The following is an 18,203-nucleotide window of genomic DNA, read 5'->3' on the forward strand; positions in this document are numbered from 1 at the left end:
GCCAGAAAATGGACAATCTATGATATGCTGTTGAAATGGAGAGGAATCCCAAATTCGGGTCACAAGAGAGCAATGAAATAGAGCATGAACAATCGAATCATCGTGCCCCACACAAAAAGTACAAGCACCATCAGCAATGATATGTCGCTCATTCAACCGACCTCTTGTAGCAAGAGCACCCACACAACCCCGCCATAGAAAATGGCAAAGTTTCGGTGGCCCTCCCATCTTCCAAATAATCGACCACGCATCACCATTCCGTCCTCCAAAGCGGTTCATCCATCCTTGCACATGACCAAGTCTACCAAGCCAATATCCCGACTTTGTAGTGTAGATCCCGTCCTTCGCGGGCCACCAATATTGCACATCCGCCGGTTGTCGCTCACTCAAAGGAATATCCCGCACCAATGCCGCATCCTCCTCCGTAAGATGTAGTGACAGAGCCTCCGCATCCCAGCACCCATTTTCCCCTATCAAGTCCGCCACAACTAAATCCCCCGGGCTCTCCACATTTGGGGTAGGGACCACCGAAGCCGAGTCCCCCGGTAGCCAAGCCATATCCCACACTCTAATATTTGCTCCATTCCCGACCCGCCATTTCAACCCCTCTAGAAGCAGAGACTTAGCTCCCCAGATACTCCGCCACACAAAACTAGGATCATAACCTCGTCGCGAATCTACAAAATTATCATTCTTGAAATAGCGAGCTTGCATAACTTGATGAGCCAACCCCCCAACATCACACATCAACCTCCATCCCTACTTAGCCAACAGAGCTTGATTAAAGGTTCTCAAATCACGGAATCCCATTCCACCATAAGATTTCGGCAGACACAATTTCTCCCAACTTACCCAATGCATCTTCTTTTCCATCCCTTTAGCCCCCCACCAGAAACGGGCACACAAAGAGTTTATATCATCAAGAATACCTCAGGAATAGAAAATAAACTCATCATATAGGTTGGAATAGATTGAATTACCGCTTTGATAAGTACCTCTTTTCCGGCTTTGGATAACAATTTCTCCTTCCATCCCTGCAACTTCTTCCAGACTCGCTCTTTAAGCACAGAAAATACAGCCTTTTTGGATCTACCGATCAAAGTTGGTAGCCCCAAATATTTATCATGTTTCACTACCTCCTTAACTCCAAACAGATTGCGAATCTCACATCTTCTAGTCACATTCACATTTTTGCTAAAAGACACTTCAGACTTATTAAAATTAATCTTCTGACCAGATGCTCTTTCATATACACTGATAATATCAGCCACCATAGAGCATTCCTGAAGTGTAGCTCTAGCAAAAGAATACTATCATCAGCAAAAAATAAATGAGAAATCCGGGGAGCAGAACGACATACCCTGGCTCCATGAATTTTCCCATCACCTGCAGCCCTTGTCAACAACGCAGAAAAAGCCTCAGCACAAAGGAGGAATAAATACGGGGACAACGGATCTCCCTGCCGAAGCCCCCTCGATGGTATAATATTTCCCTTCACTTTCCCATTCAGCTTAAACGAATAAGTAACACTAGACAGACACACCATCACCCGTCGAATCCAACTCTCACAGAAACCCAACTTAAGCATCACCTTCTCAAGAAAAGACCACTCGACTCTGTCGTAAGCCTTACTCATATCAAGCTTAAAGGCCATTGACCCTGTTCTTCCGTCTCCTGAACGCTTCATATAATGAAAAATTTCAAAAGCTATCATAGCGTTATCAGTAATAAGTCGACCAGGAACAAAAGCACTTTGATGTGAAGAGATTAAATCAGGGAGAATAACTTTGAGCCTATTAGCCATAACTTTCGAAATCACCTTGTAAAGCACATTACACAGACTGATGGGCCGAAAATCCCCCATCTAGATCGGATGCTGACACTTAGGAATAAGCGTAATGCAAGTCTTGTTCAGCATCTGCAGATCAACATTACCATGCCACCAATTTTGCACACAAGAAACTACATCATCACCCACAATATGCCAAAATTTTTGGTAAAATAAAGCATGCATGCCATCAATCCCAGGAGCTTTGTTAGGATGCATTTGAAACAAAGCATGATAAATTTCGTCCCTCGTAGGCTCAGCAATCAACGCATCATTTGCCACATCACACACCTTCCTAGACAAACCTGCCAATGCATCATCAAATCCCGACGGAGAAGAAGAAGAAAAAGTGTCCATGAAGTAATTCGAAATCACATCACCAATTTCCTCCTCATCTGTTTTCAAAACGCCATCTACATCCTGCAATTGTGAAATGATATTACGACGTTTCCTGCAACTAGCTTTGTGGTGAAAATACGCAGTATTTTTATCACCATCCTTCAACTCATTTACTCTACTCCTAGCATGCCAATAAGATTCCTCAAGTCGATGCAGCTCATCCAACTCACTCACAAGTCCCCGACATCTCTCCAGCATCACCCCATCCGGCGGCTTATTTTGCCACAACTCAAGCTCAGCCTCCTTGTCTTTCACATTCTTCTTCAGATCACCAAAAGTCGTAGCAGCCCACGTGCCTAGGCTCGCTGCGTATGCAGCTATCCGCCCCTCGATATCCGTTCCAACCTCGCTCTCCCACGCCTGCTTCACCACCTCCTGACACTCCGGCTTGGAAAGCCATAATGCCTCAAAATAGAACAATTTTTTCCTCGACCGTCGTGGTGGGGCAACATCTGCTGAAAGAAGAATTGGAGCATGATCCGATTTATAAATGGGGAAATTCCGCACCCAATAGTAAGGAAACAAAGCACACCAATCTTCAGAAGCCAAAAATCTATCCAACCGCTCCCGAATCAACGTATCTGGGTCATTACCTCGCTGCCAAGTGAAAGTACTCCCACGAAAACCCAAATCCCGCAGGTCACATCCCTCAATCGTCTCCCGAAAAGCATCCATAAGTATCTCTCGTCGAGCCACACCACCCTCTTTTTCAGAACCGTGAAGTATCTCGTTAAAGTCGCCAAAAAATACCATAGGAAGAGGGGAAGAAACCTTAAGGGATTGCATCAATCTCCAGGTCCTATGCTTATTCTCCGTTTCCGGCCATCCATAGATACCCACTGCTGCCCAAACTGGCACATTATTCCCATCACAAATTTCCACAAACACATGGTGAGCTGAATAAGACACCACCCTAGCATTCACATCTCGCCACCAGAACCCCAAACCCCCGGACAAACCCCTACTACTCAAACATAACCCGTCCACAAAACCGCACTTGTCTCTAACAACTTGTAACTTCGTAGCATCTATCTTGGTCTCCATGAGAAAGACCATACTCGGGCGCTCTCTCCAACACCACGATTGGAGAGTTTTAACTGTCCGGGGATTGCCCAACCCCTGACAGTTCCAGCTCAATGTTTTCATTGTCCTTCGCGGGGTTGGTATACTCCAACCTCCGCTACTGTCAAGGATATCACATTCCCATCAAAAGTATCATCAATTTTCAACTTCTTACCCATAATTTCGGCCTCGGTCATTCGAATGTCGAAACCATCATCACATTCATCTGCCATGCACTCCTTCCTCTTCGCCCCCTTTGACCCTTTTAAAAGTTTACCACTATTCAGCATTCCAGCCTTTCCCCCTTTACGCACTACCTTCTTCACCTTGCGAGATGCTAGACTCCCTACTCCCAGCACAAAAGCGGTAGACACCCCGTCCTTCGAGCTCTCCGTCCCAGCATCTGCCCCCCTATTCAGCTCGACCAATTCAGAATCGAGCCTCTCCTCCAACACCCTCGCACACTCTTGTTCTCCCTCCAATAACTCCCTCGCACTCTTTTGTTCACCTGCACCCAAACACTCCTCCCTCACACCCTTTTGTTCACCTGCACCCACACACTCCTCCACACCTGTCTCCTTTTTATCCGGGTCCTCAGCACCAGTACCAACAACATTCGAAACCATCTCCACCACCGGAATATTATCATGACTACCCCCACCATCACGTGGAGGTAGAGAGCCTGAATATGTGTCCGAAATCTTAGCCACAAAACTCAGTTTGCGGTTGGCCATAACTTGCGCCTCCTCCTCCATATAACGAGACCGCCCTTTCGAGGAGAAGCCTTCAACCAAAGACCCCACCCAAAATTACAGTTCTGGGGGTCCTCGTTAGTAGTAGGGCAATCTTTCTCCCCATGCCCCATAATGCCACAAAGAAAGCAAAAAAATGGTAGACGTTCATATTTAAATTCAATAGACAGAATAGTACCATCCTTCCCCTTTATTTTCTGAATACGGCGCAGAGGTTTATTAATATCAAGCAATACTTTAACTCGCCTATAATTATTAAGCCCTAAACCATCAGGTTCAATGCATTGCACCGATCCCAACACAGCAGTAATGGCACGAATATCCTCATCAGCACGACAATTAAAAGGTAAGTGATAGATACGTACCCAAAATGGCGACAACGTCAGCGGAACCCTCGCAGGTTGTTCGTTACCCGACAATTCATTCAACACCAATAGATGTTGATCAAAACACCTCCATGACTTTCTCCTTGTCCCGCCAATGAAAAAATTGAAACACAAACAAGTTGGCTGCCACCGATTGAATCACAACCTTCTTCGAAACCGCCCATGCCATAGTCATAGTCCTCTTAAAAGCGTCAAGGTTAAAAGGTCGGTCTGTGACGAGACGTCCAACCAACATCAACGAGACTTGTTCATCTATCTCCGGCACAATAGTATCACCTAGGTCCACAATTTCGTTTTCAGTATCAGATATTTGTAGTCTAGAACATTGAATTGACAGATCTTCCGCCATGATCGAAAAAAGCGACCCAGGGAAGAAGAGCCGTCCTATTTCGCAAGGAAGTGCGAACCCTATCTCACGAGGGAGTTTTAGGGTTAATTAGGTTGATTTGGGGTTAATTAGGTTGATTTAGGATTAATTAGTTTGACTTAGGGCTAATTAGTTTGACTTAGGGCAAACATGTAAATAAACACTAACGGTGACTAACATCCGTCAACTTTTGGGGTATCTGGTTAATTTTTTTAAAAGTTGGGGGTATCTGGTGAATTTTGAAAAAAGTTGGGGTATTTGGTGAATAATTTTTTTTGTGAGGGGTATTTGGTGAAAAAACTTTTATAAATTACATTATTTTGAGTATTTATGATCCTAATTAAATACATTTAGTAATTAATTTGGATTAAAAAAAAGTTCTAATTGGGATTATTCACTAGCGCAATCATTAATTAGTTTTACGTATTTAATAGATCTCAAAATAATTATTTTACGTATTTAAAAGAGAGAAAATAATTGATTTTGGAAGTGTTTTAAAATATAACAAAATGGATGTCTATTTATAGATCTCAAAAAAATATGACCTTTGATGATTTTTTTTTTTTGATTTGTATTTTCAAAGTTATTCAGATTACAAATCTGAATGTTAAAAATAACGGTTGGAAGTATAATTCCACGTGTCAGCGCGTGGTTCGCTGGGCGCGCTGCCCGGTACTAACGCGTCAGAATTTTTTTTTTCAGTTTCAGCCTGTGTGTCGGTTTTTGATTGGCTTTTCATTTTTCTGAATTTCAAAAGTCACCCATCAATTTGCACGATTTCTTCAATCTTTTTGTGGGCCCTTTCCTCCTCCTTTTACATGACTTGATTCATATTTCGGGTCATCTGATGCCAAAACATAAATTGAGTCATTTTATGACCCAACTTAAAACATGCAAAAGTCATAAATGAAAGGCTATGTTTTTTTTTTTACCTTCACAAATGACCAAATTTCATGATCAAGTTACCTATGAATAGGGATGCTCTTAGTAATAGTCACTAGTGGGAAAAAAGGGAGGAAAATACATTCTTAATTAATCATACACATGATAATTTGACATGCCAAAATGTTGATTAAGTTTTATAGTTTCTCACAAATTCTCGTGACACTGACAGTGACACCCATCCATCCTACTTTCTTGTTGCGGCATCCTGAATTCACCATGAAAACGAAACGCTCGTTTTTCTCTTCTTCACAAGCACAATTTACAAGCATATAAAACGACCCAATAACATATATTACTCTGATTCAATAATCATCTTAGACAAAATCTAGTACTACAAAAAAAAAAAAAAAAGATCTTTTTCACCAAACAAAGATTTGTCTGGATTGGATCTCAACAGTAGTTTTTGATATTTTGTTGGTGGTTAGACATATGATTCCATTGTTACCCAAATCAAGGTGTGTGCTTTTCTCTTTCCTTCTCTTGTTTTCAGCTTCATTTCTTGCTAAATTGGTTCAATTCTCTTTATGGCTTTTTTTTGATTGACTCATTTTGACTACAATTGACCAACCATTTTACTCAGTTTTTCTATATTTTGCTTAGTTTTTTATGTGGGTTTGTTGAATTTGCTTGTCTTTGATGTTATATTGAATTTTAAAGATGTTGCAACTAGTGTTATGAGGTTGAGCTTGAAGGCAGCTTTTTTGGGGTGTTTAGTTCCTAAGAAATCAATGTCTTATGGGTTTGTTGTGGTAAAGTTTCTATGAATTTTTCTGGGTGTATGTAAATTTTGGTTGGTGTTCTTGTGTAAGAGGAATTTCATATTGCCTAGATGAGTTTGTACCTCGGTATGCCAATGATGATTTGGTGTTTTTAGAGGGTCTGGAAGGAGCATTGTGTATGAAAGTTTGATTTTCGGACACATTTGCGTATAACGCGAATAAATGTTTCATGCCAATAGATAAAATGTGCCTTCTATGGAGCTCAACTAGATAATTCTCCCATTTTGGTGTTGTTGATGGAAGAGGCGAGTTTTGGCCATGCTAGATTAAAATGCTAGAAGGGCTTGTAAGAAACACAATTGAAGAGGTTAGAACAATGGAGATACCAGCCATTTTGCAAGTTTAGTTTGCTTATAGCATGTTTCTTGGGGGCAATGTTTGTCTCGGGGAGCATTATGACTTGTAGGTGAGCTTATGAACTCATGAACCTGGATAACTCTTTCTTTCCCTTGCACCTTAGTAGCTGGCCTTAGGTGCGAGTGTTACTTAACTTAAAAATATTGAACATGGCTTTTGAGTGGCTACGGTTCTGAACAATTAAGTGAAAAGAAGAGAAAATTTCATTGTAGGAGCTGTGATGAAATTCTGTTTCTACTTCGCTGCGATTTTGTTAGTTGAAATTTTTTGACCCTTAGAAGCATTTTGTACTTCGTTGAAAATAAATGGGTAGGATCCTTTTTCTAGAAAAGTTGAAATTCTGGCAAATGTAGCAAACTAAACTGCAAACTTTTCCCACCTGGCACCCGCCAATATGTGGAAGGTAAAGCTTTTTGAGAGGAAGTCTTATAGCATATAGCATTTTTTCGTGGTCTTGGGGACTTGCAGTCATTTTGGTGAGTTGATGTTACCTTTTCCTTTGCTCAATGCAAAATAATTGCTCGCGTATTACATTGAAGAGAATAATTTGGGCTTTCTCCCCAAATTCTAGTGCATTGTCCTATCCTGGATTGAGTATGATCCTACAAAATAAATATTTGCTCTTGTAGATATGTTATGGATGTGTATCATGAAGTAGTTGCTTATATCATGGACCATTAATCTTAATGTACTCCATAATGTATATGGATGATGTACTAGGGGTACTTTTCTTGTAAGTTATTTGATGCTTATTTTTATATATACACAACAATTACGGCACTACCCCTAGTATAACCCGGTGTTGATGGCCTCTTGAGAGGGTCCTAATGGATTAAACCATTCCCCTGACAAGCTGAGAAGAACCTTTCTAGAGATCCCTATGCTGAAAGCAATCTCCCCGAGACTTCAAATTCGTTCCTGTTGATTGAATAACTAATCAGATTTTGTAAGATTCATTCTGAGGAACATGGACTCAGGCTTCTTTACAGGAATTGATACTCTGTCTCAGACTCACAATGAAAAGCTCTCATCTTCTGGCACAGCTGTTTCAGTGTGGCTTCCATAATGACCCCGAATATGTATCTGTTTTTTCTCATAGTTTTTTTATGTTTTTATTTATTAGGAAACTTTATTGTGTTATGTTTGTGAATTTTTACTTGATTTTTATTGCTGGTGTTTGGCAAGGTTGATGTTTTTTCCACACTCTATATAACTTCTTCAGGTGGATGGCTATCGATATCTCGAGGCTTATTCAATTCTTTGTGTTGAATGATTGCCTTTCAAATAGGAAAATGGCGAACACTTAATATTTTATGCATTAATGGCTTGTGTTGTTATTGATGTAGGATGGTGGAGCTATTGAGCAACTTCTTTGGTAGTATTTTGGGTTAAATGTAGTGAAGTTGAACTAATTAATCTGATATAGAGTAGATATAATAGAGCTTCTAATATCTCTACCTATTGAAGTAAATAAGAGCCAACTCTCTGTTAACTATTGCTGTATATGCCTTGTATCGAGTTGTTGTATTGGCTTTGAAATGCTTGTATCCACAGTTTACAAGTTATCTCAATCTGTTTGAGAGAACTGCAGATTAATGTGTAGAGCTCTGTGCTATTTTCTTTACACTATGTTTGCTTATATGAAATGTCAAGTCTGTCAACCATGTTTCAATGTGGTTTGTTTAGGTCGTGAGACATGTTTCGATGTCGTTTGTGTAGGTCATGAGACATGTTCCAGGAAGTCAAATTTCTTTATATCAAAAGCAGCATCTTGGCTTGTTTAGAGGAAAATGATGCTTTGATTCAATAATCAAAGAGCTATGAATATTGCTACACCCTTCAAGCGTATTTACACTTCTTCACTTCAGTTTAGTTGGCCAACTAAATCTACACGGGCTACTGTTACACCTCTTCTTTTTCTTAGAGAAGCGCAGATTTGATCTTATAACATAGGCACTGGACTAGAATTGATAAATGATCTATGACTCTGTAAGCATATCTTTTCTGGGGGCATCAAGTCAATCTGCATGATGGGTAAGGAAAGCCAGAATGAAGCAGTCAATCAAGGAGCTGGTAGTGGAAGCTCTTCACCAACTAAGAGCGATAGTTCAAGGGTTTCAGCTGCGTCACAGCTCAGTATAGACAGGGATCTGGGTTTGCCCTCATGCCGTGTGTGCCAATGTGTTGAATCTGACCAAAGGGGAGATGCTGCTTTGGGGTTTTTGGGGATAGATCCGTTTCTACAGGAGTCACCTAATGTGAAGGAGCTGCCTGCACCTGACATTAAAGAAGCCTTGAATGATGTTGAGAGCAATGTATCAGCCGACACAAATCAGAAACTGGAGCCGGGGTATGTGCAGTTCATCAGTCCTACAGGAGAGGTTTTTGTGTGTAATACAGATTTAGAAATGGGTGCATGTCGCAATCGGGATGCATTGATTGAGCTCGGATGCTCCTGTAAAAATGATATGGCCCTTGTGCATTATGCTTGTGCACTGAAATGGTTTATTAACCATGGCTCTACTATCTGTGAAATATGTGGGGGTATGGCGAGTAATATTAGGACTGCTGACTTTAAGAAGGTCCTCTCTTCCTTGAAAGATTATGAGGCATTAAGAGATAGGACCGCCAGCGGGGTACCTAATCCCGCACAGGTCCATGATAATTCTGGTGTTGATCCTGATGCTGTTGCAGCTATCCGCAGACAGAGGCTAAGTGAGATTTATCTGTGGTTTAATCCACTTGGTAACCACCATCATAACCATTACAGCAGTGAAAATGCTCCTGCAGTTTTGGTTGTCACAGAGCCACCTGCAAACATTGTTGCTCAAGATGTCACACCTCAAAATTCAGCAACAAAATGGGCTGTGGAAGGTACAGGGATTTTGCTAGCAACAGGCCTGCTTACTGTTACTCTGGCATGGCTCATTGCCCCTCGAGTTGGGAAGGTAAGTTTGGTCAATGTTTTGTGCGTTTTAAGTATTACATATGTGGCAGTTTTCTTTCTCTTATCATATTTATCTCGGCCTTCTCCTTTCTAAAGTTCAAAGTGGAGGGGAAGACATAGATCTTAAACTGTTATATTAGTTCAAAGAATTTAAGATAACATCCTTGATGAATTTTTCTGAAATTTTTGTCATATTCTCAAACAAACATTTTATCTGCAAATTTTCCTCGGTATTTTTTTTTAAAAAAAAATTTGGTATAGGCTCTTTTGAAGTGGTTAAGGCGATAAACGTCTTGTAGCATTCATCTAGTGCATGAGGAGTATTTCAGCCATGTGTTGGCGACCCGTTTTTAGGTGGTATATCCGTATATGTAGGATTGTGACGGGTGGGTTGAGTGAGGCTAAAGAGGACTTCTCTGAGTCCAAGCTCTTGATGATAAGTAGCTAGAGAACTTGCTTAAACAAGATACTGCTAGATTGTTACTCGTCTTTAAAGGCATACAATGGCCCTAGATACACCCTGCATGATTGATATTAATGGAAATGACAGCATTACAGTTTCCTCTGTGCTTAGATTAGGTCTTCAGCTTATGCTAATGCTGTTTATACATGCTTTTAGGGGAAGAAAAGGTAGGCCCCTCGAGTGCATAAATGATGAAACACCCCTGTGTGCATTGATCGACTCTTATGCTATTCTACATATTGAATAATAGAATAGATCCTATCGAGGGAAGCAAAAAACTAACTTTTTTCCATTTGCTTTTTGACATAAGCAAACTAAATGACAAAAGTAGGTTCATTGAGGGAATATATGATAACCTACTCTTGTATTTTTTTTTCTTTTTCTCTTGAGGATGAACTAATGTTGTCCCCTCCTTGGACTGGGCTTGCTGTTTTAGCTGCTGCTCTTCAGTTAGATGAGCCATGTGGACTCATTTATGGTGTCATTGCTGTTCCTTTTTGCTTCTTTCAAGAGCAAGTGGTCATCGGTATGAACATATATATGAAATGGCAAGTTGAATTCTGTTTTAGCGCACTTCTTTTATGTTGGTACTTGGTTGGCATGAAAGTTTCATCTGATATGACAAGTGGGCCATTAATTGCTTTATCAAAAATATTTCATTCTTCTCAGTAGATTTGTGCTCTTCTCTGCAGCAAACAGCAAAAAATGGTCTTCATATTCTTCTTGGAGGTGTTTGTGCTTTAGCTGTTGTTGTCTTCTTTCGCTTTGTAAGTAGTTATCGTCCCTTTTCTCTAAGGCATTTAATGTGTTGCTTATGTATATAGGTATGTCTTTTTCATTTGGTTTAAGCTCATTCATGCTTGCTGTAGCAAAATTGTCCAGTGCTGTATTCTTTGCATTGACCTCTGGGCTGAGAACATACAACCAGACTCATTCTATAAAGTGCACGCACACACATCCAGACTCACACATGCACGCACACAGAAACATGCGCGCACACAAACCAGGAATTTGTAAAGTGCATTGGTCTGTCTTGATTTGAGGGAGTTATATAAATTACACTTTTGATTCTCTTCGTAATTATTGCAGGTTGTGCTAACTAGGATCAGATATGGACCGGCTAGATACTGGGCAATTTTGTTTGTATTCTGGTTTCTTGTGTTTGGTATATGGGCATCAAGGACACATGCTGCTCATACAACTTGAATTTTGTTATATGATTTGCATCTCTGATGTGTTGTAAAGTCTGTTTCTGCAAATTTTTCTGTCTTGAAGGTGGATTCTTTATTGATTATTATCAGTATTCTGTAAAATTTTGAAGGAGTTCGAATCTGTATTTTTTCCTTAATACCAACATGACAAATAAACTTTTTGAAGTCTCCTACTTCAATTAAACTTGTATTATGTTGCCATAACACAAGTTTAATGTGATTGAGAAGGAAAATTTGTCTAATGTGATTTTAGTTAGTGAATGTTACCAGGCAATATATGAAATCACAACAAAAAAACAGAGTTAAATCCAATCTAAGAGACATAGCAACTCAATGCAGGGCATACTGCAAAGTGGGCGGGGAAGTATGTGGAATGCCTTATTAATGGATGTAATTTCCTCGTGAAAACATGGCTAAGTTTTTGGAACTACATAAACTAAACCTTCTTGTTAATTCGGGTAGTGTGACTATTGCTAAATTGATGTAAACGGTTCCAATTATGGCCGGTCTTCTGTTAACCGTTTCAACTATTGATTATTTTGAAATGGTCCCAACTTTAGGGAGTGTCTTCCAACAACAATCCTAACTTACTAATTATTAGAATAAATGGTAATATGATTTATCTATTTTCATCAAACATTAGTTTTTTTTTCTATCACGAAACCCTTATGAAAATGTAAAAATGGCTCACTAGTTTGATACAACTGTAAAAACTTTTCAAGTATTCCCTTTGTTGGCGCCATCCTAATTTAGTTGTTACAAACACTTTCAAGCCAACTCTAGTGAAAGAGTAGAGAAAAAGCTTTAGAAAGAGGTTTGTTGCAACTGAATCCAAACATCTAAAAGAGGAATATGTGACGACAAATATGGGACAGGAGTAAAGTTCAGAAGTTTGACCAAGTCAAAACTTTAATAATGGCGAAAATTGGTGTTTGATGAGATAATATTTCAAGTTAGATTTAGGTTTAGGGTTTTCAATTTCGTGAATTAGTCTTGTATTATTAACCTAAAGACTATACACCTATGCAGCTCTGATAAAAAAGATGCAAAGATATCCAACACGAGATCGAAGCAGCTCATCAACGATGCTAATATGTCTAGGGTTCTTAATAAGAATCAAGGTTCGCCTAGTTGGTTGGAAGCCCTTTTTCCACCCTTGTGACAAGGGTTCGATTCTTTCCCTTTGCAAAGTGGAATCCCCAAATTCCCCCCTCCCACACCCCCCCCCCCCACACACACACATTTGTGCAAGGGATTATATCTTAACTTACCAAAAAAAATGTCTAGGGTTCTTAATATTGTATTATTTTTCGAGTCTCTTTATGAGTTGATTGTACATATTCCATATTTTATCATCAATGATATCACCCTTCCCTATTCCTAAAAAAAAAGCTATTTTGATGGTTAACGTCAATCTTTACAAGAACTAATAGCTATACCAACAATTACTTTTGTTGAATAAGCCCTTTGAAGCTCACTGATTTAGGGTGTATCACCTTCATCTTAAAAGAAATAGAATCACGTAAAAATATAAGATGACATTTGATCACATTCAATTAGGTCTAATAAGTTCAATTTAGATAAGTTTAGGTAAATAAAACTCACCCATAATGAAGACTAGAAGACTACAGTTAACTGAAATGGTTAAGAAAATAATTAATTTTGAAATTACCTACTTAAAAACAGAATGTAAGTTTAACTTCCCTGTAAGACTATAAAATTAGACTTAACTAACCACAACATAAAAATCAATGAGACGGTAACAAAAAACTTTCCATCTATTTTAGCAACATTTTCTTTCACATCATTAGTACAATTTGGAGATTTCTTTTCATGCCTACTGTGAAAGAACATGGAATAAAGAAATACATTATCAAGCTCCAGAGCAATGTACAATTTCTACAAGAAGCTAGCCATGACATCCATTCACCTTCAATGTGCACACAGACACCACTTTCTGCACTTCATCGACCCTAACAAAAGAAGCTATTTCGAGAACGGTTCTCCTACAAACTTGTGAGAATGGAGCAATATGGTAAATCCATTTCGTGTCGAGCTCCATCATGCTTCATCCTTGTTGTTCGCTAGAACAAATTCTCTATCTAGCCTTTTTTCTTACAGCAACTACTATATAGGAACAAGGAGCCTAACTTGATCATTAAGCATTTAGTCACCATCATAGTTGCCATAGTTGTCCCTGCAAACCACAGAAGTGAGGGCTGAAACCCATGATTGCAGACCACTTTTATGATCTGTCTTCCTCGTTACCTCCAGCTTAGCAACAGCCTGCTTGGGAACTCCAGATTTCACAAGAACTAATCCGAGTGACTTATAAGTAGAATCATCGGGTTCAATCTCAAGTCTAAGCATCTCCTTGAAGATAGAAACGGCCTCGTTTAATCTCCCAACAACAGCAAATAGAGCAAGCACACTGTTATAGCTCAACAGCTCGGTCAAAAGTCCTAGTTCCTGCATCTTCTCTGCAATCCTCATTGCTTCTTCTAGCCTGCCTATCCTCTTGTACATGCAGAGCATCATAGCATATGAGAACTCATTTGCTTCGCCTCTTTCTTGCAAATCATAAAAGATCTCTTCTGCTTCTGTAACCATTGATCGTTTACTATACAAATCAATGATACAATTTGAAGAATATACATCTGCACCCTTTTCAAATGATCGGAGCAGTCTGTAAGTGTCTTCTGCTTCTTCTAAGTATCCAACTTTTGTGTATAGTTTGATCAAGGAGTTGCAAATTACATCATTCAACGAGAGACCCGCCTTTTTAAGAGCGTCAATATAGTCGATGGCATCTGAAACATTTCCACTCTCTGCAGAAGCATTAATCAGCACACCATAGAGAACCACATCAGGCTGCACCTCATAACCAATCATCTCCTGGTACAAGCTTTTGGCCAATTCCAACTGACCGAGCTTTGCAAAGCTTGAGATTAGGGCACAGTATGGAACACAATCATTCACTAGACCTGCTTCTTGCATTTTCAACAAATAGGGCTTTGCAACATGAGGCAAATCAGCAGCAGCTAGTGATTGTATGAGAGAGATATAGCTACATCTATCTGGTAGAATTCCTAACTTCTCCATACTATCAAACAATTGACATGCCTTGTCATACTTCTTACCTATGCCATAAGCTTTTATCATCACATTAAATTCCAACACACCTAATTTTTTCTTCTCTTGGCAACAAACAAACACTTTCTCAGCTTCATCAACGTACCCACGTTCTCCATATGCGTCAATGTTAGCAGAATAGCATTCTGAAGTCATATTACCTTCGAGGTGGAAACGCTTAAACCATGACCATGACTTTTCAAGCATGTCAGCGTCAATATACATTCTAGTCAGTGCAGACTGTGTAAATTCATCAATTTCAAGACCCCTTTTATTCATTTCTGAGATAAGCATCTCTGCTTCAAAAACCATTTGCCTTATAGAGAAAGCATACAAAAGGGTGCGGTAGCTCACAGGATCAGGATCAAGGCATGCCTGTTTCATTCGAGCAAAGTAACTAAATGCAAGGTTGATATCATCACGCTTAGTATAAAGAGATATGAGAATGTTATATGTTCTTGTGTCAGGAGCGCGGTTAAGTTCTTCCATCTTCCGCACCAATGTGTTAACCTCTTCTAACTTGCCTATATTGCCATAGATGTGAATCATAGTATTGAAGGTTATGGTATCAGGAACTACTCCTTCTTCAAGCATCTTCTGAAACGTTTGAGACATCTCTTGAAGCTGCCCAGATTTCCCATAAGTGTCAATGAGTGTATTATACGTATACAAGCTCAAATTTAGTTGAGCCCTAGAATTCACTTTTGTGGCGCTGACTCTGTGTGCTTTTAGTGCATCCTTGCCTTTCGTTGATTTGTCCGAAGACCACATTTTAAAGAACTCCTCAGCCTTTCTAAACTCCCCCAATTTCTTATACATTTGAACAACAATTCCCATAGTAACTTCATCAGGCTCCATGCCTTGTTCATTCATTCTCTGCAACCAAACCAAAGCCTCCTCCTTAAGACCACCTTTGCTATAAACATCAATTAATGTACCATAAGTAGAATTAATTGGTGCAATCCTCTTCAACTTCATCTCATCCCATAACATTTCTAGTTCGCCCCATTTACGCGCTTTTCCTAGAATCCTAAGCATGATATTATAATGAATCACATTCAACTCATAACAACCCTTCTTCTTAAACCACTCAAAAATCTTCACTGCTCTCTCCCAACTCACTTGCTCCTTCAAGATAATACTCCTCTCTTTGTTGCTAAGCCTCTCTTCCCACGGCCGAAACGCTTCATCTAAGTCACTTACACTCTCCAACGCCTGCAATATGGATGGAATACACCCACCATAACTGGCCCATTTCGTCGAACACTTGGTGTGCAACTTTTTAACACTACAATTTTCACCCCCAACTTCCAATTCAACTGCACCATTTATCTTCCTTTCTTGATCCAAATTATTCCCAGATTGTAATCTAGTGAAATCATCAACAGACCCAACTGGGTTTTTACTCAAACTACTCTGTTTATCAATTACAACAACTGGGTTTATTTTTTGCTTCTCAAATCTTCGAAATTTCTTCAACCCTTTATTGGGAATATCAACAACATTTGAATCTCTGAATTTTTTGGAAGAATCATGAGTTTCAGTCGGAGAGAGTGAGAATCTGGTGTTGAGTGAAGTTTGTAGATGACGAGATGACTGGAAAAAATAGCTGATATCGAAACATTGGGATTTGGTGAACATATTTGTTGGTTTGAGCAAGATTTCTTGCTCAAAATTCTAATGTAACATCCAAATTGTTTGGAATAAAGAGTGATTCTGTGATTTGGTTAGTTATGAACTTATGACTTATGAGCGGTGTATGCGGGCATTTGCGGGAAAATTTCCGAAGTTTATCTTTCATGTCCTTTATATTTTAGGATTTTTTTTTTCAGCAATAATCCACCTATCGATAATACTAAAACAGTTCCACCTTTTATAAATCAGCGAATAATCCAATTTTTGCGATTGTGTTTGTTCAAAATGAATCTTTTTAACATATAACTAGCTATTAGGTACGGGCTATACCCCGGGTAAGAAAAGTTCATTTATTAATATAATATTTTATAATAATAACACTAATACAACTTAGTCTAGTGGTTAAGATTTTAGTATATGTATCTCAAGTCTCGTGATCAAACCCTATATTGTGCAACTTTCATAATTTTTTTATGAATAATTTTTTTATGATACATGGATTACATGAGTTAAAATTCCCTAAGAAGAACGCCACGTGGCACAATTTCTTGTTTATGCACGTCTTTTAATATATTTGTATAGATTTATTTGACCGATAAAAAAACATGTTGATACTTTTTTCCCCACAGCCCCCCTCACCCCCACTCATGGTAAACCCCCACCCCCGTAGGCGGCATACAGCCACCCCCCACCCCAGGGAGAAAGAGGAATAAGAAGAAGGGGTCAGGGTATACGGTGGAAGCGCGCGGGGGAGGGGGTTTCGTCAGGAAGCGCGCAGGGGGGAGGGGGTTTGCAAGGGCTGCGCGTTAAGGGTAGATGCGAGGAAGGCTTGGGTCTGGTAGCGTGGGCTGTGGAGGGGGTGAGCAAAGACGAAGGGAGAGGACAGGGGGAGGGGCGACGGGGGTGGGCAGAGACGAAGGTTGGGGTGGGGGTTGGCTGCCTGCGGGAGATGGAGGGTGGGGGTCTGGGGTTTGTTGTGGAGGTGAGACCAGGTAGGGTGGGGATGGGGATTGGGGTGGGGCTGCAAGTGTGGGGGTTGTAGTGGTGGGGTGGTTTGATGGTGGTGATTATAGAGGAAAAGAAGTTGAGGAGGGAGAAAAGAAAAAACCTCCATTTGCATGTTACCAACAGGTGTTCATTTTTAGTAAACACACTCCAAAGTTGGAATTATCTTCAATTTTATGAAAGGTGGGACTGTTTTGGAAGGATTACTCAAATCTCAGATTATTCTCATCAAAAAATCTTATATTTTACAAAATAATTAAAAAGACGATCTAATTTTAATATCAAAGTAGACCTAGTCACTAAATGGATTAAACTAGTTACCGAAAGAAATTAACCTGGTCACCATCGGATTAATTCTCTTTTTAATATTAAGCTTACAATTGCCTAGTTTTAAAGTTAAAAGTAGGTGGTCTCTTACAAGACAAACTCTATATTTTATTCGTTAAACTGTAACTCACAAAATAATTAGAATTTTCACCAAATATCTTCCGTTTTTTCAGCTTATTCACGAGATATCCTTGATTTTTTTAAAATAAACCGTATACCCTTTTTTCATTTTTTTCATCTATAAATTGTTAATGAACCGTCACATTCGTCGACCTTATGCAGCCTAATATTTCTACCAAACATGAAATCTATTCCAAATTTCCAATGTATGAAATTCAGGAATCTATTGTTTGATTTTTTGTGATTTACAAATTAGCCCTTGAATCACTAAGGAAAAAAAGCAGAAGGGCTGCGCAAGTAGGGCTGTGCATTTTAAAAAAGCACAGCCCTATTGTTGAAGGGCTGCGCTTTTTAAAAAAAGCGCAGCCCTTTTGTATGAAGGGTTGCGCTTTTTTTAGAAAGCGCAACCCTACTTACAGAAGGGCTGCGCTTTTTAAAAATGCGCAGCCCTTCTGTAGGTGAAGGGCTGCGCGTTTTTAAAACGCGCA

The 18,203-nt window shown here is 39.6% G+C and overlaps 2 protein-coding genes across 7 annotated transcripts; one reads left to right on the top strand and one right to left on the bottom strand.

The window, feature by feature from the left end:
* The first annotated feature begins 5,832 nt into the window (after positions 1 to 5,832).
* On the top strand, positions 5,833 to 11,661 carry LOC104890535 (hypothetical protein). 6 transcript variants are annotated; one of them, XM_010676060.3, is made up of 5 exons: positions 5,833 to 6,194; positions 8,595 to 9,823; positions 10,736 to 10,833; positions 10,978 to 11,052; positions 11,375 to 11,661. In XM_010676060.3, exons 2-4 carry the CDS (start codon positions 8,903 to 8,905, stop codon positions 11,027 to 11,029), a joined length of 1,071 nt encoding a protein of 356 aa, XP_010674362.2. In that variant the 5' UTR covers positions 5,833 to 6,194; positions 8,595 to 8,902; the 3' UTR covers positions 11,030 to 11,052; positions 11,375 to 11,661. The 6 variants fall into 6 exon arrangements, 5 of the variants coding, with proteins under 5 accessions (XP_010674362.2, XP_010674361.2, XP_048499386.1 ...); XM_010676059.3 differs by having other exon boundaries at positions 10,736 to 10,811; XR_007273610.2 differs by lacking the exon at positions 11,375 to 11,661 and having other exon boundaries at positions 5,836 to 6,194; positions 10,722 to 10,811; positions 10,978 to 10,996.
* Positions 11,662 to 13,255: 1,594 nt separating this feature from the next.
* On the bottom strand, positions 13,256 to 16,455 carry LOC104890534 (pentatricopeptide repeat-containing protein At3g23020). The gene has a single exon (XM_010676057.4). It carries the CDS (start codon positions 16,267 to 16,269, stop codon positions 13,663 to 13,665), a length of 2,607 nt encoding a protein of 868 aa, XP_010674359.2. The 5' UTR covers positions 16,270 to 16,455; the 3' UTR covers positions 13,256 to 13,662.
* Positions 16,456 to 18,203: the final 1,748 nt, after the last annotated feature.

Source organism: Beta vulgaris, chromosome 4, assembly GCF_026745355.1.
Source record: "Beta vulgaris subsp. vulgaris cultivar EL10 chromosome 4, EL10.2, whole genome shotgun sequence".
Lineage (NCBI taxonomy): Eukaryota > Viridiplantae > Streptophyta > Magnoliopsida > Caryophyllales > Amaranthaceae > Beta > Beta vulgaris.

Excerpts from the sequence above, each read along its gene's own strand:
- LOC104890534 (XM_010676057.4), bottom strand. The coding sequence starts at position 16,269 with ATGTTCACCAAATCCCAATGTTTCGATATCAGCTATTTTTTCCAGTCA.
- LOC104890535 (XM_010676058.4), top strand. The coding sequence starts at position 8,903 with ATGATGGGTAAGGAAAGCCAGAATGAAGCAGTCAATCAAGGAGCTGGT. Across the intron at positions 9,824-10,977 it reads TTGCCCCTCGAGTTGGGAAG|CAAACAGCAAAAAATGGTCT; the intron begins GTAAGTTTGGTC and ends TCTTCTCTGCAG. Across the intron at positions 11,053-11,374 it reads TTGTTGTCTTCTTTCGCTTT|GTTGTGCTAACTAGGATCAG; the intron begins GTAAGTAGTTAT and ends TAATTATTGCAG.